Here is a 23,032-nt window from a genome sequence, read left to right on the forward strand (position 1 = left end):
CCAAGTTTTCATTATCACTCTTTATACACCTCTTCATCCCCTATCTCACCCACACTTCCTTCCTTTCTTTTTTTCTTTTCCCTCTTCCTATCCCTTATCCCCTACTCCGTATCCCTTCCTCCCTATTCTCATCTCGTCACCCCCTGCCTCTTTAAATCTTAAAAATGACTTTATGTTCAAGCAGCATGTTGTCCTCCGGTGGCAATGACAAGCAAGCTCGTAAGATGTTTTCGATGGCAGCCCGTTGTCGAAACAAGGCGTTTACCACCGGAGTCCCGTGGGGCACCAGTGGGGCCTTGCAGAGATATGACAAAATAGAAAGTACACTGTGGAAACCGGAGAATTCTTCGTCATCGTCCGAATCCGCCCGTTTAAAAGTGATACGAGAGCAGAGTTCGGCTAAAATGACAAGGTCGAGAATGATAGGAGTCGCGAGAAGCGAATCCTCACATGTATTATGGATCACGATGGTGTTGTGACCGCCTAGCATGATTTCGGAAATGTACTCATCCATGGCTCTCTTGCTGTCACCTAGAAAAGATGTAAATAAAATAAATATAAAGAGAAATTTTTGTAAACATTTGAGAAATTCCATTTTTCAAAGATTTTAAACATTTTATCAATTTTTATCAACAATTTCAAGCGTTTTAAAGATTTTTGAGTTCTAAGGAAACTTTTTAAGAAACTTGAGAATTTTAAGTATTTTAAACGTTCTGAGAACTCGAAGAATTTTAATCCTGCAACCATTCTTCTCGGCACCCACTAACGGTATACGGTTTGCGTCCGCGGCATATTAAACAACCTAAAACTACCAAACATTCATAGGTGTTGCTTGAAATCTCAACTATAAGTTTAAACTTTATAATAATAATATTATAAAATTAATTTTGTAATTGTTAATTTAATCGTTGAACCTTTGGAAAATACCACACAGTCAAAATGCCGAGGACGCAAACGACCTGCATGTACGGTTGCAGAATTAAAAATATTGCAACAAAAAGTTATGTTACATATCTCTGATCAAATAGTTTTGCTTTAGGATATATATATACATATATATGTATGTATTACATAATCAAGTGCCGATCACGTATGCACGCGCATACATATATAATATTTAAAATAAAGTTTTTGAAAAATTACCTATACTTGATACGCGAAACACGTTATTGTGACAGATATTGACAAAGATAAGAACTTACCAACGTAAGGAACATATTTAATGACAACACAGTGGCCAGGCTTCTCTCCGGGCTTGTAAAGAATCTTGTTGGATGTCACCACATCGTCCACAACGTTACTTTTGGAGATCTGTATATGAAATTGATTATAAATGTATGAAGATATTGTGCAATACGAAATTTACTATATGACGTGTGTGTGTGTGTCGCTCATTTGCTACAATAACTCGGAAAATAAAATTAAGGAAAAGTTTGAATGTTTTAATTTAAAATAAATAATTAAAATTTCTAATATTATACTTATAAATGCGATTTTGGTGCAATAACTGATTGTAGAGGAACAAAAATATCTAGCTATATATTAGCTCTTTTTATTCAGTGTATTGAATTTTCATCCTTCTTTTGTAAACAGTTCAAAAGTGACAATTTTTGAGTTATGTCATTGTGGTAGTAAATAAACGAGATATATATATATATATATATATATATATATGAATATAGTATTATGTATAATAGATATAAACTCATTAGCATTCAGCTCTTAGTATTCACATATGCACGCACGATTTTGAGAAGAATAAATGTTTTAAATGCAGACATATAGATAAACACTTTTAAATACAGCAACTCTTATCCAAGTCAAGTTTTCGTATCTCTAGTTATATGTATAAGAGATTTAATGTTGATGTATAAGAGTCAATTATTTTTCTTTTTTACATCATATATCTACCTCTTTTGAACGAAATTGTTGTGGCGCGGATAGATTGTATCCATCGTTGTTCCCTAAATGGTTGTAACTGACAATCGATACCGGCTTTATACCGGCCGATACCAGGAAATCCACAAGCACGGACTTGAGCTTTGTCTGACCGGATTTGAAATCATCGCCGCCGACGAATGTCTTCTGTTTCTTGGCTAGTTCAAGGGCACCCGGTACAAAAGTGTTTTGCGGCGCTCCATTGATGTAAGTACACTGGAAAAATTGTTTAAATATATATTTAAAAAAGTCTACATTTCCGCCCACCACCACTTTTAGTCGTACTAACAAGTTACATAAACGCACGCAAATAGAGAGAAAGAATACGTACACGTACAGTTTTATAATTAGCTTATAAGAGAACATGTAAGAAAAAAGAAGATGTACGTGTGTAAAGAAAAAACTTGCGGGGCAGTACTCAGTAATAATTCTCAATTATTACCGAATATTATTACGTACTTTACTAGTCATAATTCGTATCATTTGACAATATATTTCCAGAAATATGCTTTCAAATATGCCTAACAAAGAATAACTCAAAATTATATCTAATTTTTTCCCTTCCATTATTAATTATTATTATAATTATTATTAAACTATTCGTTTTTATTATTAAATACTATTATCATTATTGAATCGGTTTCTCGAACTGATCGTCTGTCTTTCTTTAATCTGAAAAATTCTCTGGAAAATATAACTGTAACCTATTTTTGTGCCATATACTGCATAACTGTGATGCCTCTATTAAATAATAATTTGGAAAACCATCTCTTTTTCTTTCTTTCTATAAAAAAGAGGAATAAATCATATATATTTCAAACTTGTTCATACTCCTTCTAGAGCCGCTGCCACAGCGAACATTGTGCTGGGACTGATCTCCGAGTGATCTTCCTCGATTGCCTTCAACAGATTGTCGGCTGTATCATTGACGCCTGTTATGATCTCCGAGAATCTTTCAGTATTTGCGGTCCATAGGACAATGACTTGGTCAAGACCCTTTGCAGTTTTGAACTGCACTATGTCATCGCGAATCAAGTTGAGTTGCTCGGCCTTGGTACCCATGATGATGTTATTTGCCCTTTTGCCCTTTGTGAGCATAATCGCAAATATTTATTGTTATACTTAAAGAAATAATTGATTATTTAATCGATAAGAAACGAGTAAATGTTAATGTAACATTATTACATAAATATGCTGCTACATATACATACATATACATATATATATATATATATATATATATATATATATATATATATCCAACTTTTATTTGAAACATTTTTCTTTAAAATGTATTGTTCAAGAGATAGTGAAGGTGGGCATTTAAAATGGGTCATTCTGTATGCGCGCGCGTGTCATATACACATGTGCACATCTTTTTCAAATTAAATTTAAAGATTTGTATATTGTCACAATACAAACATAATTTTATAATTTCTTACTCATAGTAATATTTATAGAATATTGAGAGAAAACATTGAAAATTATCGATACCTCTTGTCTCACAGCTGAACGTGTTGTCACCTTCAGTTTTCTTACGTGGTACCATATAATGATTTTCCGTCTTGAAAAGCTAACAATATAATTTAGCTTCTTACATTATAATCAACATATTATAAAATCTAATTATATAATCTATGGATTTTGACGCATTTTTACCTTTAATTTTCTTGCATATAATGATTTTTCGTCTATCTTATCTCCAAAAAAATACATATATAATGTGGCACAATCCACAACGATAATTCATTTCTTTATATAAATTTCAAATAAAATCAAGTTGATAAAATTATACATCTATATACCTATAATGTAGTAATGGATTTTTGGCCATTTTCAGCTTTCTTTTATATATATATATATATATATATATATATATATATATATATATATATATATATGTATATGTATATGTATATGATATATACAGGATGATTTGATTATTGTCCCAAAAATTTTAAATTTTTCACTCGATTTGAGATGATTTTTCCCGTAGCAAAATTCTCGTCGAAGCTTATAGTTTTCGAGTTATAAAAAGAAATGGTTGATACGGGCCGAGTATAGGAGGTAGGATAATGTGACATGTAATACCGATAATTTTTTGTCGCGTCGCGTCGCGTCGCGTCGGCGCGAAAATGATGGGCTCGTATATAAAGTAATTATTTCTTTTTACAACTCGAAAACTAAGCTTCGGCGACTTGTTTTATCACAGAAAAAAAATCGCCTCAGAATCGAATCAGGAATCCGGACATTTGCGGGACAATAGGGTATTTTCGAATCACACTGTATACGAATCTAAACTTGATGAAATTAAAAATTCCATAGGATTCGATCCCTGACAATAACAATTCTGATAAATTGTTTACATTATAAACATGTTTCTTGAAAATTTAAACAAATTTAGTGCAGTGGAAATATAATTTGCAAAATAAATGTTAAAGTAAAGAGCAAGTTTTGTGAATTTGTTCTAATGCTGCCTAACGAAATAAGAAATCAATGTACATACGTAAGAAAACTGAAGATGATAATTTTACATAAATTAGTCAGATTAATTAGATTTTGCATTTTACTATTGCTTAAATAATAATTAGATAATTAAATTGTTGAATTTTCAACGAGAGATGGACGAAAGCTCATATCGTATGTAAGAAAACTGAAGGTTTTTTATGCGGCAATTTTCTTGGATTACTCAGATTTTATAATCCATCGTCAAGGATCAATTTCGCGCGTATGTCGTACAAGCAACGTTGACGTTCATCGAAAAACTATAATTACCTGATTCGAAGCGATGAAATCGGGATAGTATATACTCCTCCTGGGCCGCATGTGTGTCATGTAGGGCCGTAACTGCACCTGCAGGTTTACATCCAGCACTCTGGCACGCGTCATGGCTTCCGCAAGGTTTACATCCGATATATCCCAGCCGTCGATTTCGATGTCATCCGGATTTACCATAGGCAGCATACTGGAAATGGGTACACAAACGTCTTCTCCTTTGACTCTTCTGCCTAATTTCACGGTAGACGCTTGCGTCAGGGAACCGTACCTAAAACGCACATAATAAAAATGGACTAGAAAAATTCTAGAAAGTAATGGAAAATTGCATCAATAAGTTGCATGCAAGAAGAAAAGACGATAGAAATTGGAGAACGTGTAGCAGGTGTGACGACACAAGCTCGCGAGTCGATAATCATATAAGATTAATACAGGGTAGTTTGAGGTCGCGGTGTACGCAGAAAGACGACGAATCTGTATGAGTAAGTATAAAAACTTTCTCTATTTCAATTTTATTTTTTACATTATAAATCACAAAGATATCCTTTTCACAACTACACAATATGTAGTATAAATATATCTAATTATATATATAACGCGATAATATAGATTCCTCTCGTGCAGTTAAAATTAATTTATAAGAATATTAATTAAACAAAAATTACAATTAAATATTTATTCCTTTGAAAAGGCTTTGTTAAAGAATGATATCAATCTCGAATAAATAAAACGGATAATAGATACGCAAGGTAGACGTAAAAAACTCGAAAATCTTATATACGTTTAATTCTCTTATATATAGCTTTCCTCTTTCAAGTTTTCATTAACTGGCCTAAGAAGATGACAAGGTGCTCGATATCCTGCTTTCAAGTCCGCGTCACATAATGGATAAATAAAGACGTACCAGTTGGCAGTTTTCACACCTTCTTTCGTCTCCCATGATAGTTTAAGCTTGTTCGCCAGCAAAGCTGCTGTCACGGTGCTACCGTTGTTGCCACCCCAGCCCACTAGCATCAGCCCTAGCTTTGGGACTCGAATCATGGTCCTGATGAGCAATTTCGTCGACGTAGGTGTTACCTGCAATGAATAATCCATGCAATTAAAGCAATATAAGTAAGTATTTCAAAATTGTTTCGTATTCTTGAAAAAAATATAACGCATTTCTCATTTTTTCATGGACTTTGTATCGAGAAAGAAAATTTTCAATATCGAAATGATATCGTTGATAATGTACGTGTTAAAATTCCTTATAATACCTATAATGCAGTCTTTAACGATCCAGTGCAGTAGATATAGTTTATACGGATATGTAGGTACACGCGATATGGATAAATATATGGCTATGCGCGCGCGTGGGGTGTGTGTGTGTGTGTGTGAGAGAGAGAGAGAGAGAGAGAGAGAGAGGGAGAGAGAGAGAGAGAGAGAAAGAGGGAGAGAGAGAGAGAGAGAGAGACCGTATACGTACGAGCTTGCAAGGGCCGACTTCAGGGAGACTTTAAAGAGTGATCTAGAATAATCTCACTCAACAATGCCACTTACATATGCCCGATACATATCGAGATTTATTATGTACAACATTTATTTTAAATTGAAATTCTGTCAAAGTAAATTTTATTTGTATTATACAAATTAACTGGCGAATCTAGTTCATATTATATCGATCTTGTTACCAGTTTGATTTTTTAAAATCTACGTCGCGAGAAAACTCTTTTTTTCGATCGCTTCGTTCGACGTTGAAACGCATACTATGTGGCCTCGACATCCACATCCTTACTGACTGTAAAACAGACGGTTCTACATACTTGATATATTAGGAAAAAGAAGACGTTATATCATTAAAAGAGTATTCCGCATCTTTTCGCTGGGGGCTCATTTGGTTTATGCATATACGCATACATGTGTACAGTAAAGGACCGTTATACAGCGACGAAACGGCGTCGAGTTTCGTCAATCATTTTATTTTAATCATCACACATATGTATACAAGTATAAGCCTACTAGAGAGCTCTCGGGCAGACCCGATATCAATCAGCCGTCTAGCCGGCGTGGCGCCGGCGCCGCGCCGGCACGAGCATTAGTGACAACACACTCTGGAAACAACTCAACAACTGGGCGGACCGATAGATATGGATAGATGGGCAGATGGACAAACAGACAGACAGACGGATGGATGGATGGACGGATGAGAGAATCGATGAACCGATAAACGGATTCTCACCGTGTAAGTGTCGCGATCGTTCCCGTCACTCTCATTGTCAGTCACCCTAGTCGTCTGATATTCGTACTCCGCCTCGATAAAATCCTCCGAGTAGCGCACCTTTGGCGAGTTGACGCGAACCTTCAAGTTCGCCATTCTTCAGGTAAATCTGCGGAATATATAACACGGCGAACAAACACGGCGGGCAACGTCAACACGTACGAGGCGCAAGTCGCAAGCTTAAGTACGCGAGTACTCCGGTTGACTCCGGTTACTGCGGTACCCTTGAGAATCGAGGATGGAGGATGGAGGATCAAGGATCGAGCGTCGACTGCGTCGAGCCGTCGCGTCGGGCGCTGGCAAATCTCCTTTAGTCCTTTCCGACACAGTAGGCCGTAGGCCGCGCGAGGAGAGAATCGCTGCTTCTGGAAACTGACTGACGGTAGACACTGTTAGTTATTAGGTTCAAATTCGGATATTGTTATTATTCCCTCACCCTCACCTTTAAGCGCGTGCACACGCGGGCACGGAAGAATCGTCTAGGAAGATTAACGATAAAAACAATTACTTAGGTCATCTCGAGTCTCGCGAGTCTCTTTCAGACGTGCGGCAAAATGGCAAAAACGTAAACGATCTTTAAGCCTTGTTGAAAAAAATCTAAACAACGTCCATTCCACGTACATAGTATCGGAAATTCGAAACTCACCAAAATTTACCAATTGATCAATTGATATTCGCGCGCGCGCGATTCGCGAACGCGCACAGTCGCGAATGAGCAAGTCGAGTCGAGGCCGTCGAGGGTGGCCGGTGGCCGGTAGCCGGTGGGCCAAGTCAGCGAGCGGAAAAGAGAACCAGAGAACCGGGCGAACCGAGCAAACACAAGATACACGAGTCACAGAGATTACGCTCGGTCGAGCGACAAGCCGACGCCGACGACTGCCAAAACGTAAATCGTAAGTGCGGCGCAACTGACGACACTGACGTGTGACGTGACGACTGACCGGACTGACGACTGCTGACGACTGACGCTAAATCGCTGGTCGTTGCGTACGTCGTATGTCGTATCGACAGTAATCGACGCAAGTCGATGGTCCTCGAACTCGAACGTCGTGTTGGCCATTGTGGGGGTGGGGGCGTGGGGGTCGAACAGGGTCGAAAGACTCGAAAGTCGAAAGAGGGATGGAGCCGATGGAGGGATGCGATTATGGAGACCTCTTGCAGAAACGTGCGACACTACAAGATTTATATATATATTATATATATATATATATATATATATATATATATATATATATATATATATACCAATGTATTTGCAATAAAATAATTATGGTCTTTTTCTGGTCTGGTGTGGGATCGCGTGGGATTCTACTCAAATTTGCTGCCAGTCTGTGCGCCGTTAACATTTTGCTTACTGGGATGTCTGAGATATGTGGTATGTACATATGTACATACGACGACGGCCGACAGCTGATAGCGTGGATTTGTTGAGATATCTGAGCAAATCTGCTGCCAATCTATTTTTTATACCGCGGGCAGATTGTTTACCGGATTATTAAAGAGAAAATAAGCGAAGCGAGGCGAAGGGTAAGGGTAAGGTTAGGAAGGTAGGGCTAGGGAAGGGGGAAGAGAGCTAGGAGAAAGAAGAATTCGAAACTCTGTTTCACAGACATGATATAGTATATTAATTTGACGCGATCGTTCGATTTTCCTGATCAATTATCGCAAATGTGGGGATCCTATAAGACTCTTTCCAATTCCATGATTCGCTATCATCGTTGAATGAAGTATTTGTCAATGATGTAGTGTGTTGCGATTTTGCCGGTGGCAACAGGAATATTAGCGATATCGCCATGATAATGTGCCAAACACTGTGAACGTACTGCAACAAAGCAAATGAGAAATAAGGTTTCTGAAAGAAGAAAATAATACTTTACGCCATTTTATGATTCAATAATGAAATCTGCTTTAGAAATCTTTTACCACTTGTGAAATTTAAAGCTTCAAATTTTTCAACTTTTTATCCACGTCGATATAACGCGAGATATTTGCATCGCATTCACGTGCATGGTGCGTTTTTTTTTTTTAACATTTCCGAAATATTCGCACGAAACTTTGTTTATAAGTACGATATACGTCTTAGAGGCGATAAAACTTTTGTAAGATATATATCTACGTGTTGTAAATATACGTACTTGATAGTTTTTCTCCGTTTCAATGAAAGAGTAAAGTAATAAACCTGTAATGGCAAAGAGCAAACCTAATAGTATCCTTTTGCTTGGTTTTTTGCATTTCTTGGATTGAAAAATACGGTAAGTGTGTGTAAAAATCTGTAACAGAAGCTGCGCTTTTATATTATACTTGTGTCAATCCTTAATGTAAAATTCTTCAAGTAATCGTGAAAAATATATCTCTGTGTGTAGTTATATTTCTACGTAAACTTCTATTACGTTCCTATATATTTTTTATTACACACACGCATACGCGCGCGCGCGCACACATATCTTAATATATAATATAATACATAAAAGAATATTCATCTTCATTTACCAACATTATTTTTTTTGTGTAAAATCACCCTAGATTAACAAAAATTATTCTAGATTTACCGGTATGATAATACCCAATGATAGCGGTATTGATGTACTGATTAAACACATTCTGTCACGTTGCATCCCAAAAGTGATTATAAACACTCCCGTCATATGGCACAATGGTACAAAAGCAATCGGTAATTCCGCCATTGCTACCAATGTCACCCAAAATGCCAAGATACTCGAAAAAAAGTCGCTGTATTGTAAAATCTACCAAATAAATATATCATGTCATAAATCATAAATATGATGTACTGAAAGATGTCTAGTCAATTTTAGTACGTATGTTGAACGTAATTCTCTTAAGATTAGATTGAAATGTGTGTGCATGCATGCATATGTGTGTGTGTGTGTACGTGTTTGTAAAAATTTACGTATAAAAACTGTCCTTAATTATTATTTATTAAATATAATAAAAATAATAGTTTCTCTCATTTTAATAAAATCGATATGATACAAGAATTTGAATTTTTTTTATAGAGCGTAATTATAAACAGGATGTGTGTGTGTGTGTAAAAATAAAGAAAAATTTGTAGACATACCTCGTACTTTGTAATACAAAATTGTCCGTCACTTTGATCACAGGCGTGATACAAAGACGAGAACAGCATGGTAACCAAGTACACCAGCCCTTCTGCATATAGCTTTCGTTTTACGGCTATATATATGGCTGGTACGAAAAAGATATTGCTCATGACGAGCAGCATGGCACTAATGAGAGAAATAGCAGATACGGTACTCGAAATATCGGTGCAATCCCATCCTGTGTAACCTGAGTAATTGAAATGTTATATAGCAGAAGCTTATAGTTTGTGTGCTCACATACGTCTATATAATTCAGATCTTTACAGTTCGTGTGCACAATTTTGTATAATTCAAATCTTTTTGAATCATGCACTTTTAATTGCATAAATTTTGTTTTCAAACGAAACGACGCGACGCGACACCTCTCGTCTCAGAATTAACTTGCCTCAGTCACTGAAGTAAATTTTATTTTATACTTTTAAATCAGACACTTTTTGATCAAGTATAAATAATGTAGGATGCTTTTTGTTCGTGCGTGCATACGTGCGTGCGTGCGTGTTAGCGCATTACGATTAAAATATTCCATTTAATTATATTTAATTGTAATTCGGTATAGTAAATTAAAAAGTACAATCAATGGTGCATAAAGTTATACTATGTTGAAATAATGTTACCTTTAAAACACGTGCACGTCGCATAATGAAGGATATTCTTTTGAATTTCTTGACAAATGCCGTGATTACCGCAAGGACTTTGGTCAGAAAATGTACACTTTCTGGTATGTATGTTCAGTAGTATTGACATTTTTTCGATTTGACAGGGTACAGGTGTACTATACGCGGACATAAAATATCATGTTACATACAGTACTATACGTTGTGTACCAAATTACAATATTATTTCCTATTCGATCGTCTTTGATCAATCTCGCGTTAAAGTTTCCCTATCCACGTATTCGATAGGACACGCAATCCTTTCTACAATTTTTTGAATTTTTAATTTCATATCTCAGCTTGAAATTGAATAGCTCGAACAACTTGAACAAGAGTTATTCAGGTTGAAGCACGTTTCACTTAAAATTGCTTAGGATATAAATGTTATTGTCGTTTTTTAATATAAAAACAAGATTCCACATGTAGCAGCTTATTTCTGTTTCATTTATTTTCTATTTACTACTACGCTCGTATAATCATAATTATATAATGCCGATGATAAAAGAAAAGGAATGAATGGAAGAGAAGTAAATTATTTTGTGTATATTTAACACATTTTCAATCTTTGCATCTATTATAATCAAATCTTTTCAGTTAGAACTTACTTACCCATACGTATAACATGTAGCAAGAATAATAATGTACCATGTGCCTGGTTGTGGATACGCTATTAATAAACTTGCGTTGCGCTTGTTTAACGATGACAACGTTATCGCTAAAGTTCCATTTTGACAAGATTTAAGGTTTTCCAGTTTGGGTATACGACCTCGTTGAACGCACATTGTTACCAAGACCGCGTGTGTCGACGGCAGCTAAAAGGATTACAAAAGTATATATCCAACGTTCGATTTCGAATCATGTCTCAAAATATTAAAAGTTTTGCTCCTCTATTCTGAAACACACCCTACTATTAACGTGCTACTTCTTCTTTTTCCTTTACTTCCGCCCTAATATATGGAACACGATATCACGTTCTCTCATTTTCAACGAGCTAATATTTTCTACGCTAACGTGAACACGTTCTCTTATCGCCGTGTTCTATCATTACACGCAACGTCCTCTATTCCAAATTTTATACGTTTTATACTTATTTTACAGTTGTTTACTTTATACTAAATTTTTTCTATCGCTTTCTCATCATTCGCAAGTTGGTCATGTAACGTTATGGACGCGTACATCAGTATATCTTCCGTTTCTCGTGTTATTTTTTTACTCTAAGACAATTGCGCGCGCGCGTAACAACTTTTTTCGGTGCACGCAGAATAAAAGTGAAGATTGAGGGAAAAGTTTGCAATAGCAAAAATGCACGGTCCCGTCAAGTTAAAGAGAAAATAAAGGAACTTGTTGGTTTTATATGTACCTATATATAGAGAGATGACTACACGACCATACGTCAAGAGCAAAAAAAGATTTGAAGGTGAAACAAAATTAATAAACAGTATTTTTTCATTGTATTTAATAAATACAAAATAAAGATTGATGGAAATAGTAATATATTAAATAAAAGATGACATAAAATAAAAAGCGAATTAAAAGTGAAAAAAAAATTTAATATTTTGAAACTCTTACCTTTTTTACTTCCAGATGTACACCGATGTCAAGTGTACCACCAATATCTATCAACGGCAAAATATCAAACTGCGTCATCATCGGGACTAAATCAGTTAATATTAGCCTCGAACTTAACCACTCCTTTCCCTAAAATATACCGATGATAATACAGAGCGTGTTATTATGAATAACAATCAATATCATACATGAACAATGATTTAAGAAATATGATTTCCCAATCGTTAATATATTCCATACGACGTGCGTAGAAAAATGTGTAGCATATCTTAACAGAATAGATGATATCACCTGCAGAAGATAAACAGTTGAGAATGTCTCCGCATGTTTAACACGAACCAATTGATACCTTGGTATACATTGATTATCAGTCTCACTTTTCTCGTTTTTGCCTTTTTCTTGGTAAACGTCATCTCTATTGTAAAATCTGCTAGCATTGGTTTCTTTATAATACCACTTGTGTTTTATTAATTCCTCGTAAGTATTTGTTCCTATTATGGAATTAAAACTTGAAGCGATGTCCACGTATTCTTCAGTAAACGATCTCTCTACTGTCAATCTGATTGGACACTCTGAAATACGTGTTTATACATTTATTTTATTACATTCGCCTATTTTGTTTTTTTTTACACGTTTTTTTATATAAACATACACGTACAGCTTAACATATAGCGAGATAATAAAATTTACTAAAGATTACCTGTTACATCGACTTTGACGTTGAACTCTGTAATGCTACTCGAAACAATCAATAAATAATAATAGCTATCTTCGTAAGGAGAAGATTCTATGAAAGAGTAACTAGCATTTGAGGCAAGAGTTTTAGATTCCGTGGAATGAAAATGATTAGACGTTGGCAAAACACGTCCCTTCAAATACATAGCCTCGATACAAAGTTTATCAATATTACGAAAACTATGCAACGTAAAGGTGCAGTTCCAGACTGACAAACGGAAACTCAATATTCCTGACGGAATATATATCCTATAAATGGAAAAATAACTGACGTGAATGTTTTGCACTTTGTGCAAATATACGTAAAGTGGTCTGGAAAGTATAGCGCGGCATATTCATTATTTGCACACGTTTTTGTCTTTTCATTTACTTTAAGTTAGATCTTCACAACATTTTCAGATTATCTTGCACTTGTAAAATGTACGTTAAATGGCATCTACATGTATGGCAATTTAAAGCACGTAGATATACATATTTTTTCTCAGTCTGCTTGAAAAAAATTTCACATTAAATATAATAAATAATAAATGCAGATAATAATTTTATTAAGACTTTTTTTACTTGTAATATGTTGTCGTTGCGGTTGTTCGTAATCTCGTTGGACGATTAATGGGGATATTTTTAATATTATCTATTTGAGACCACAGCGCTACCGTACCTATGCTGTATCGACATTTGTGTCCGAGTCCCTGAAACATATGAGTCGCGAGAATAATTAAGAGTAGATTTCGCATGTGTTGACTAGATGTTTTAATACGTGATTTATAACGATTCAAGTGTACACATCTAACAATAAAAAGGCTGATCAACATGCCTGTTGCTGAACTCTCTCGTCCCAATAAGACATATAAGCTGCCACAAACCAATCTCCGGGTTGGGGCTCATATACCGGAACAACCGTTACATTTTTTGGCTGATAACTAGTGGTAGTACGGACTACGATATCGTCATTCCATTTGGCAGACTTGTTTGTCAAAAATATTCCATTACTCGTGGAGATTACTGGATAACTACCAAACTTGATGTGTCTGAAAATTATAAGGAGTAACTTTGATTACGTAAATAATTAAAAATAATAAATTAAAATAAATAATATACTTGACAAGTGGTTTTAGAAAAGTATGGACGTTTACAAGATGTAATAATTGATTTTAAACAACGTATCCTAATAAAAGAACCCAACTAGAAGAAAAATAGATGAATAAATTGTGGGATATTATAATTACGTGCATGCCATTCTAAAAGCACTTGTCAAGTCTCATCATAAATAAAAGTATATAAATAAAATGTACAAGTTTTCAGAAAAGTCATACGAAATATTATTGTACTTACATATAAACTTTTCGTGGATGGCACGTGGGATCGTCCATAAAAGCAGCAAATTGCCACGTAGCTCGAAACACCTCCTTCGGTACCGTATAATGAAACATCGCCACGTCGGAATAGCTCTTGAACGAGCGAAGCAGATCTTCTTGATTCGCCTGTGGTATTACACAGCGACTCACTATAAACGAAAAGTTGATCACATTAACCAATATATCCTATATTATATTAAGGGGGAGGAGAGGGTGCAGTTGCGAACGTATAAAGCAAAACTCTCCATCCCTTTGTCCTTTTTTTCCATCACTTTCAACATATTCTCAAGTTATTGTACGTGTGTTTATGATGTTATTTACACTTTGCAAAAAGCAACGCTTTCTCCTAAATAAATTCACTCTGAATATTATTCAATCTATTTTTTAAAATTTTCTTTGCGTGCCTCTAACCGCCCAACGATAACGTATTATCTTTTAAAAAGAGTCGCCAAAGTTTAAATTAAAAAAAAAAAAAAAGTGTTTTGGCGTTTCTTAAATTACGTAAATCGTACCTTCCTGCAGGAGAAGGATACATAAAGATAAAGAAAACATGATCTTACAGAAGTGTTTCCGAACTGTTTCGATGCATCATAATTATATATGGCGTGCTCATATCTCTTGCAACGATTTGTTCTCTATTTTGTTGTCTATTTCAAATTAAGGGTGAAAATACAGGATTTGATATCAACATACCAAAATTTATCGATACGGAAGGTTTGCAAGAAAGTTACTTTGAAAAATTCAATAATCGATCGCTCTAATAATGCTTATTGAACGTTAAAAGCAAAATATACGTTCTAACCTCCGTTTCTACGTCTCTGAAAATGACCACTTTCTATGTATTTTCTCATATCGAGCACGTTATTCGTTCAACATAAGTATATTTGATACATTTGAATAAATAAGAACTTTCTGGAATTTCGAGCAGAGTATCACAGGCAAATATTAACGATAAACTTAATTTTTCGCGAAAGAATAAACATACTTGGAAAAAGAACGAACAAAAGGTTGAGTAAAATAGAACGTTGACGACACGTCGGACAGTTCCAAAGTTTCGGAGAACGTGATGAAATCATGACACAAACATATATATTAAATCGTAGAAAATAAATATAAAACACTGTCTCTGCTTCACAGTAACACGTTATATATTTGTTTCACGCGCATTTCTCGGTTCCCAAATGACAATATTGACACGGAATACATATGTTACATATAAATACATACTCGCGCCTCGCGCCTCGCGCCGGGCATTCGAGATTCGAGATGACGATAAAGGAGCAGAATTTCGAAAGTGCAGAAACTGTAGGTGTAGATAAACAAGTGTAAGGCTGAGTTTCCACTGAGCGCGTCACGCGTCGCGTCGTCCGAGTTGAACCAATCAAAACATCCCATTTCGATCTCGTCACAAGAATGTAATGAAATGGGATGTTTTGATTGGATGACGCGACGCGTGACGCGCTCAGTGGAAACTCAGCCTAAGGGTGGCTCCCCATGCAGGACGGAATCTCGGAAAACGGAATCTCGGAATCATTCTGATTGGTTAGTCCCATGAGGCTATTGGTTATAGCGTTTTTTCTTGGCTGCACTACCGCCCTGCACTGCCCTGCACTACCCAATAGCGTTGCACTAGTGTTGCACTAGTAGGCGATAGTGCAGCCAAGAAAAAACGCTATTAGCCTCATGGGACTAACCAATCAGAATGATTCCGAGATTCCGTTTTCCGAGATTCCGTCCTGCATGGGGAGGCACCTTTATGCTAAGACTCCATAGACGCGGAAACGCCGTGCGGTAGAGTGCGTTGACCAATCAGAAGGCTGCCGCAAGTCGCCTGCGGCAAAATCAAAATTTGTGATTGGTCAACGCACTCTGCCGCACATCGTTTCCGCGTCTATGAAGTCTTAGCATTATGCTAATGGCTCCTGCACACAGGACGCGGCAGCGCGGCAATGCGGCACCGCGGTAACCAATTACCGTCTTGCCTTTCCGTTCTACTTCTGAAAGTAGTACGGAAAGGCAGATGGTGATTGGTCACCGCGTTGCCGCGTTGCCGCATTGTCGCGCTGCCGCGTCCTGTGTGCAGGAGCCATTAGACTCCATAGACGCGGAAACGCCGTGCGGTAGAGTGCGTTGACCAATCAGAAGGCTGCCGCAAGTCGCCTGCCGCAAAATCAAAATTTGTGATTGGTCAACGCACTCTGCCGCATGGCGTTTCCGCGTCTATGGAGTCTTAGCATTATGGCTTCTGCACACAGGACGCGGAAACGCTTGCCGCGCGGCAAGAAGCAACGCGGTAGCCAATAAACTTTTGGTTCTTACGGAAAAGCAACACGTTGATTGGCTACCGCGTCGCTTCTTGCCGCGCGGCAAGCGTTTTCGCGTTCTGTGTGCAGAAGCCATTAAGCAAGGTTGTAGACCAGCACTAATGCCCGATCTACAATAGCTGTAGTAAGCTGTAGTAAGCCTCAAGATGTAAGAAATTGACCAATCACAGTCGATTATTCTCCTCACATTCGCCTGTAATTGGTCAATTTCTTACGGCTTGAGGCTTACTATGAGCTTACTACAGCTATTGTAGATCGGGCATAATGTACATACAATAGGTGTTTTAAGCCCTAAAGCGGGGAGCACACACTTCTGCACAACGCATACGGCGTAAGCATAAGAAAATTGATTGGTCTATTTCCTTATGCACATGTGTATGGACCAATCAATTTTCTTAGCAGAAGTGTGTGCTCCCCGCTTTACTACACAGTACATACAACTATAGAGTATAGAGTGTGGTTTATGGTTTATGGTACTATTGGTACTCACTCATGTGTGCTACAGAAAGTGGTACGCTTCTGTTTTTTCTCTCATGTTATAAACAAGATTGTATATAAAATATAAACAAAGTTTGAATAAAGTTTCTTGTTAGTGCATTAACAAGAAGAAGATGAAACAAGTATTCTTCACGATCTTTCTCTTAACCGTTTTAGCGAAGGGTACAGTATTTTACTCGATACAAAAGGGCGTGGCTTTGAATCATTTCAGCGTATTCTTATATCTATATGTTATTTTGAAATAATAAGATTATTTTTGTCGCAGGCAACAGCTTATACTGTTACAGATGTAACAGTAATCATCCTGGATGTGGAACACCCTTAAATTGGTTATGGTATTGGGGGGAAACTTGCCCAGAGTACGACGACAAGTGTGTAAAGATAATCGAACGGAAAGGAGGTATTCAGTAACTTTATGCTTACTACATAGAGATGACTTGTTAAAATTTCCACCTGGCATTTCACCCAACATAAAACATACAACGGCCATATGTGTGTGTACATACGTGTGCATTTTTTTCAGCGGAAACAATCATTACTCGCGAATGCCTAAGCTCCGTACGTAGTTTTAGAACGGATATTCCTGCGGATCATTACGAAGGCTGTAGACCTGCTGCTAAAGACGTGCGATTAGGCCATTACGTCAATAACAGTATTCATCAATTGGATATTCACCGTGATTATTACGACGAAGTCACTTGGTGTTTCTGTTACTTCGATCACAGATGTAACAGTGCAGAAGTTATGACCGTTTCAATATTATTGGTAACTTTGGAAATCGCTATACAATATTTTATATCTTGAGGCGGTTGCATACACGTAATTTTAGGCGAGATGGATATTTTAGTTTTTATACATTAAAGTTTATAGCATTTAAAAAATTTAAACGCACAAAAGCCTTAATACAAAAATATTAACATACGACGTATCTTAAAATGGGCAGCTGTCGAAATCGATAAAAGCTTTATATATACACATACATGCATACCTATATACGTACGCATAACACACGTTCACCGTGCTGCGTGTATATAACAGCATATAATATGCACATATTGCCTTTCCAACACTGATGTCAGAGCTTAGATAACAAAAATTTAACATTTGTCTACATATACATATATAGTTATAATGTACTATACTGAGCGAGCAACGTTAGATATTGTTTTATTAAGAATATTTATCACCTGCCATTTGGTTCGTACATTTTGGTGTCAGAATCTTTATTCGCGCGTATTATTTGTTTTAATTTTAAGTGACTCAGTTTAAAGTTATTAGTTATTACGAAAATAATATTGTACTGGGTACATATTTATTTCAAATGACTGACGTTCTCCGCTTTTTATACATCCACATTTTGTTTTATTACACGCGCGCATGCACACGAATATACAAACACTTGTATTTAGTATTGTTAAGTATGTATGTTACATTAGGCCTGTTCGTTTTAACTGAACTTGCACAATGCAAGCACATTGCAAAATGTTGAGCTAAAACGAACAGGCCTGTTATTTTGAAAATACCCTTTAATCGTTTATGACATATAATATACTAGTATATTACGTATATACATATTACGTATATACATATTGTTGATAACTATTTCCATGTAACAAAATCTATTTATGTGAAGATTGCGTGACCATGTTTTATGTATAGAAATATCGTTACATATCGCAAAGCCGTCCATTAATATAGTAGAAGCAGATGACAAAGAAAATTTAAATGACATGTCTCGCAAAAATATTTCTTATCTGTAAAATATAAATTTACCGCTTTAGTATTAGATAGTAATATATATTATACGTTTTTTATATAACTTTTTATAAATAAAATAAACGATATTTCTTTTAAGTATTTTGCCGTGAAACCGTGCTCGTTTATTAATGCAGGATTCGTTGTAGTATGTACTCAACAAGGAGGCCTAAAACTTTAATTCTATATTCTCTATATCACATCCTCCAATCTGTTAAAGTCAATCCAGACAAACTTGCATAGCGCATAAACAGCTAAAAGAGATTTGCGTGGTCCATATGCATGTGCATAAGGAAATAGACGCCGTTTCTTTATGCATATTGTTATGCACCTATGCAAGTTTGTCTGGATAGATCTTTAAGGTCAAGGAAATACATCGTCTGCTCATATTCCTGGCATTTAAAAAGAATAAAGATTAAAAAATTTCCTTAATAATATCTTATACGTGCATTTGACTTGCACCATTACGACACTGTGTATCTTATTCTTCCAAAAAGAAATACTGTTCAAATCTTTTCTGATCAAAGTCCTATAAGAAAAGTACGTGATTAGAATTTTACCCTTAAAATACAGAGAAAATGCGCATACGTATGTTTTATAAATAAAAAAGATCCGGGCATACTTCAAGCCAAATATCAGACATCAGTGGCATCAATAAATCTAAATATTTCATGACGTCTTCTACAGGTAGAGTTTCTTTCACGCTACTACTACCTATCGAGCTCACATCTTTGTCAAGATTACGTTCACAAACTCGAGTCACGTTATCGCTATAAACGGGAATACATCTGGTATATCTCGTCGCTCTCGCGATCGGAAGCACGTTCGACCGCGCATCAATACAAAGCTTTCTATAGCTTACTATAGAGACAAACATATTAGCTAAACGTTCCAAAACTTTAATTCTCCATTTTATATCCGTGCTCTTGGAATTTAGCATCGTCGTTAATCGTGCCCCAGGTCTAACTTGGTTGTGTACGCTACATATCATACCCAAAAAATTGGGTAATATTTTATGGCTGTCTCTCGCCACGACACTATCGCAATTCTTTACGAGAACATCCAAGAAAAGTAGAGAATCTTCCTATAACACGTGGATCAATATGCGTCATGGCACAGCTTAAATACGATATTACAATTTCACGCAAGGGTGTCACGTGTCGCGTCGAAATACGGCCAAGAATAAAATCGAGCGCATGAAAGGAACTTGTTCGTACATTTCTCTCTTTATCACGCAATACCACGTAACAAAGAATTCACGTGCGAATGTAGAGTTTTTGGAGAATTTCGCGACAAGATGTCTTTCAATTGTCTCAACGCAACTTCTCTCACAGTCGAATTGTGATGCCGAAAACGCGTTAATAAATCCTGAAAAAAAAAAAGGATATTATATATATATCCACTAGATTACCATTCGCAAATTATCATTCACATAACTCGTAGAAATGAAATGTAAATTGATTTACGTACATCGATATTCAATTTGCGAGAACTGAGAATTTCCGTTTCACTCCGTTGCTTCAATTGTTCACGTATCAGTATCTTCTTTACTTTAAACGACGTATCCGTAATATTCAAGCCTTTCGGTAACGACGTGACGGATCTCTTAGTTTTCAATTTTATTTTCGACTTTTCTGATTTCAGGCGTTTCGAACGTTTATGACCTTTACTCATATTTCTGATATATGATATGTATCGTATTACGGACAAAATAATATCGCATATAGGTTGTTAAATTTCCTTTCGGAGTGGATGCTTCCAACTCTAAAAAGCTACATGGCACACGTATATTTAGATTTTGTGTAACAAAATTATAATAACACAACGTGAGGTTATTTGACTCGCCTCGAAAAGTAGCATACAACCATAGATATAGTATATAGTTATAGACAGAGAGAAACATGAGAGCGGCCAACCGAGCCAACCTAGAGATCCTCAAGGATTGAGATTGGACACCATTGGTCGCGTTCAGCAGACCAAAACGATCAGTAGCAGTCGAACGTGATTGGCTCTTACTTTTAGAACCAACCAATCAACGCAGAGTGTTGATAAGACGACACTCAACAGTTGCGTCTGCTGAACGCGGCCATTTATGTCCATTTCTATCAACGCAGGTTAATTTTGATCTTGGTTTAACTTACCTGTCATATTTTCCTAGATCTAAAAGTTAAAAAACGAAAGAAAGTAAGTAAACCGAGGTAGCTAAACTGAAGAATTACCTAATAAAATTAGAAATAGATCGATATCTTCAAATTTGCGGAAGTTAATATGTTCAGAGTGTTCTAAAATGTCGAAATATTGCATTAAAATCGCATGTCTGTATGTATGTATGTGTTTATGTGCAGATTTGACTTTATTTCAACGTTTTTTGCCGTATTTTATTTTATTTCTCCGTATTTAACCGTATTTTTACTTTATTTCACCATATTTTACCGTGTTTGACTTTATTTCAACGTTATTTACCGTATTTGATTTTATTTCGCCATATTTGACCATTTATTTATTTTATTTCACCATATTTTACCGTGTTTAATAATTTAAATTTTAAGTTACGTATCGTGGCAGTAAATTTTAAGCGTATCGCGGCGCCGATTGGTTGTTCTGCCTGCAGGCCCCTAGGGAGTTAGATCTAATTTAAACTTTAAGCGTCGCGTATCGCGGCGCCGATTGGTTGTTCCTGCAGGCCCTTGTGAGTTGGACATAATTTCAATTTTAAGGAGCGCCGCTTATCTCGGCGCCGATTGGTTGTTCCTGCAGGCCCTTGTGAGTTGGACTTAATTTCAATTTTAAGCAGCGCCGTTTATCTCGGCTCCGATTGGTTGTTTTTGCAGGCCATTGTGAGTTAGACTTAAATTCAATTTTAACCAGCGCCGCTTATCTCGGCCCCGATTGGTTGTTCCTGCAGGTCATTGTGAGTTGGACTTAATTTCAATTTTAACCAGCGCCGCTTATCTCGGCCCCGATTGGTTGTTCCTGCAGGTCATTGTGAGTTGGACTTAATTTCAATTTTAACCAGCGCCGCTTATCTCGGCCCCGATTGGTTGTTCCTGCAGGTCCTTGTGAGTTGGACTTAATTTCAATTTTAACCAGCGCGTTTATCTCGGCCTGATTGGTTGTTCCTGCAGGCCCTTGTGAGCTGGACTTAATTTCAATTTTAAGCAGCGCCGATTGGTTGTTCCTGCAGGCCCTTGTGAGTTGGACTTAATTTCAATGTTAAGCAGCGCCGATTGGATTGTTGTGCAGGCCCTTGTGAGCTGGACTTAATTTCAATTTTAAGAAGCGCCGATTGGTTGTTCCTGCAGGCCCTTGTGAGTTGGACTTAATTTCAATTTACAGCAGCGCCCGATTGGTTGTTAGTGCAGGCCCTTGTGAGCTGGACTTAATTTCAATCATAAGCAGCGCCGATTGGTTGTTCTTGCAGGCTCTTGTGAGCTGGACTTAATTTCAATTTTAACCAGCGCCGCTTATCTCGGCCTCGATTGGTTGTTCCTGCAGGCCCTGGTGAGCTGGACTTAATTTCAATTTTAACCAGCGCCGCTTATCTCGGCCCCGATTGGTTGTTCCTGCAGGTCATTGTGAGTTGGACTTAATTTCAATTTTAACCAGCGCCGCTTATCTCGGCCCCGATTGGTTGTTCCTGCAGGTCATTGTGAGTTGGACTTAATTTCAATTTTAACCAGCGCCGCTTATCTCGGCCTCGATTGGTTGTTCCTCCAGGCCATTGTGAGTTGGACTTAATTTCAATTTTAACCAGCGCCGCTTATCTCGGCCCCGATTGGTTGTTCCTGCAGGTCATTGTGAGTTGGACTTAATTTCAATTTTAACCAGCGCCGCTTATCTCGGCCCCGATTGGTTGTTCCTGCAGGTCATTGTGAGTTGGACTTAATTTCAATTTTAACCAGCGCCGCTTATCTCGGCCCCGATTGGTTGTTCCTGCAGGTCATTGTGAGTTGGACTTAATTTCAATTTTAACCAGCGCCGCTTATCTCGGCCCGATTGGTTGTTCCTGCAGGCCCATTGTGAGTTGAACTTAATTTCAATTTTAACCAGCGCC

The 23,032-nt window shown here is 36.8% G+C and overlaps 3 protein-coding genes and 1 pseudogene across 13 annotated transcripts; 1 reads left to right on the forward strand and 3 right to left on the reverse strand.

The window, feature by feature from the left end:
* Window positions 1–93: 93 nt before the first annotated feature.
* On the reverse strand, window positions 94–8,111 carry Inos (Inositol-3-phosphate synthase). Of its 5 annotated transcripts, none has more exons than XM_071789787.1 (9): window positions 7,617–8,108; window positions 7,413–7,449; window positions 6,932–7,342; window positions 5,618–5,790; window positions 4,714–4,984; window positions 2,770–3,024; window positions 1,912–2,154; window positions 1,203–1,311; window positions 94–531 (listed from the first exon to the last, which is right to left on the reverse strand). In XM_071789787.1, the coding sequence occupies exons 3-9, from the start codon at window positions 7,064–7,066 to the stop codon at window positions 152–154; spliced, it is 1,566 nt and encodes a 521-aa protein (XP_071645888.1). In that variant the 5' UTR covers window positions 7,067–7,342; window positions 7,413–7,449; window positions 7,617–8,108; the 3' UTR covers window positions 94–151. The 5 variants fall into 5 exon arrangements, with proteins under 5 accessions (XP_071645888.1, XP_071645885.1, XP_071645889.1 ...); XM_071789784.1 differs by having other exon boundaries at window positions 6,932–7,346; XM_071789788.1 differs by lacking the exon at window positions 7,413–7,449 and having other exon boundaries at window positions 6,932–7,346.
* A 456-nt stretch (window positions 8,112–8,567) lies between these two features.
* LOC139819955 (post-GPI attachment to proteins factor 6) lies at window positions 8,568–15,661 on the reverse strand. 7 transcript variants are annotated; one of them, XM_071789780.1, is made up of 14 exons: window positions 15,204–15,549; window positions 14,962–15,048; window positions 14,379–14,550; window positions 13,861–14,074; window positions 13,608–13,735; window positions 13,012–13,295; window positions 12,603–12,883; window positions 12,312–12,440; window positions 11,352–11,554; window positions 10,704–10,861; window positions 10,047–10,276; window positions 9,520–9,714; window positions 9,106–9,252; window positions 8,568–8,792 (listed from the first exon to the last, which is right to left on the reverse strand). In XM_071789780.1, the coding sequence occupies exons 3-14, from the start codon at window positions 14,474–14,476 to the stop codon at window positions 8,595–8,597; spliced, it is 2,265 nt and encodes a 754-aa protein (XP_071645881.1). In that variant the 5' UTR covers window positions 14,477–14,550; window positions 14,962–15,048; window positions 15,204–15,549; the 3' UTR covers window positions 8,568–8,594. The 7 variants fall into 7 exon arrangements, with proteins under 7 accessions (XP_071645881.1, XP_071645880.1, XP_071645876.1 ...); XM_071789779.1 differs by lacking the exons at window positions 14,962–15,048; window positions 15,204–15,549 and adding an exon at window positions 15,629–15,661; XM_071789775.1 differs by lacking the exon at window positions 14,962–15,048 and having other exon boundaries at window positions 15,387–15,601.
* A 1,539-nt stretch (window positions 15,662–17,200) lies between these two features.
* Window positions 17,201–19,080, forward strand: Crim (QVR superfamily protein crim). The gene is made up of 3 exons (XM_071790269.1): window positions 17,201–17,385; window positions 17,489–17,623; window positions 17,747–19,080. The coding sequence occupies exons 1-3, from the start codon at window positions 17,337–17,339 to the stop codon at window positions 18,025–18,027; spliced, it is 465 nt and encodes a 154-aa protein (XP_071646370.1). The 5' UTR covers window positions 17,201–17,336; the 3' UTR covers window positions 18,028–19,080.
* A 62-nt stretch (window positions 19,081–19,142) lies between these two features.
* On the reverse strand, window positions 19,143–20,835 carry LOC139820192 (testis-expressed protein 10-like; annotated as a pseudogene).
* Window positions 20,836–23,032: the final 2,197 nt, after the last annotated feature.

The sequence above is a fragment of the Temnothorax longispinosus genome, chromosome 10 (assembly GCF_030848805.1).
Source record: "Temnothorax longispinosus isolate EJ_2023e chromosome 10, Tlon_JGU_v1, whole genome shotgun sequence".
Taxonomy (NCBI): domain Eukaryota; kingdom Metazoa; phylum Arthropoda; class Insecta; order Hymenoptera; family Formicidae; genus Temnothorax; species Temnothorax longispinosus.

What these genes read in the sequence shown, in the direction of transcription:
- Inos (XM_071789788.1), bottom strand. Translation starts at nt 7,066, where the DNA reads ATGGCGAACTTGAAGGTTCGCGTCAACTCGCCAAAGGTGCGCTACTCG. An exon ending in GGTGTGAAAACTGCCAACTG is followed by an intron (nt 4,985 to 5,617) that starts GTACGTCTTTAT and finishes TGTGCGTTTTAG; the next exon opens with GTACGGTTCCCTGACGCAAG. An exon ending in ATTTCATCGCTTCGAATCAG is followed by an intron (nt 3,025 to 4,713) that starts GTAATTATAGTT and finishes ATGCTCACAAAG; the next exon opens with GGCAAAAGGGCAAATAACAT.
- LOC139819955 (XM_071789775.1), bottom strand. Translation starts at nt 15,477, where the DNA reads ATGATTTCATCACGTTCTCCGAAACTTTGGAACTGTCCGACGTGTCGT. An exon ending in GCTACATGTTATACGTATGG is followed by an intron (nt 10,862 to 11,351) that starts GTAAGTAAGTTC and finishes GTCCGCGTATAG; the next exon opens with TACACCTGTACCCTGTCAAA. An exon ending in TTTGTATTACAAAGTACGAG is followed by an intron (nt 9,715 to 10,046) that starts GTATGTCTACAA and finishes TTTATTTGGTAG; the next exon opens with ATTTTACAATACAGCGACTT.
- Crim (XM_071790269.1), top strand. Translation starts at nt 17,337, where the DNA reads ATGAAACAAGTATTCTTCACGATCTTTCTCTTAACCGTTTTAGCGAAG. An exon ending in CTTAACCGTTTTAGCGAAGG is followed by an intron (nt 17,386 to 17,488) that starts GTACAGTATTTT and finishes TTTTTGTCGCAG; the next exon opens with GCAACAGCTTATACTGTTAC. An exon ending in GATAATCGAACGGAAAGGAG is followed by an intron (nt 17,624 to 17,746) that starts GTATTCAGTAAC and finishes CATTTTTTTCAG; the next exon opens with CGGAAACAATCATTACTCGC.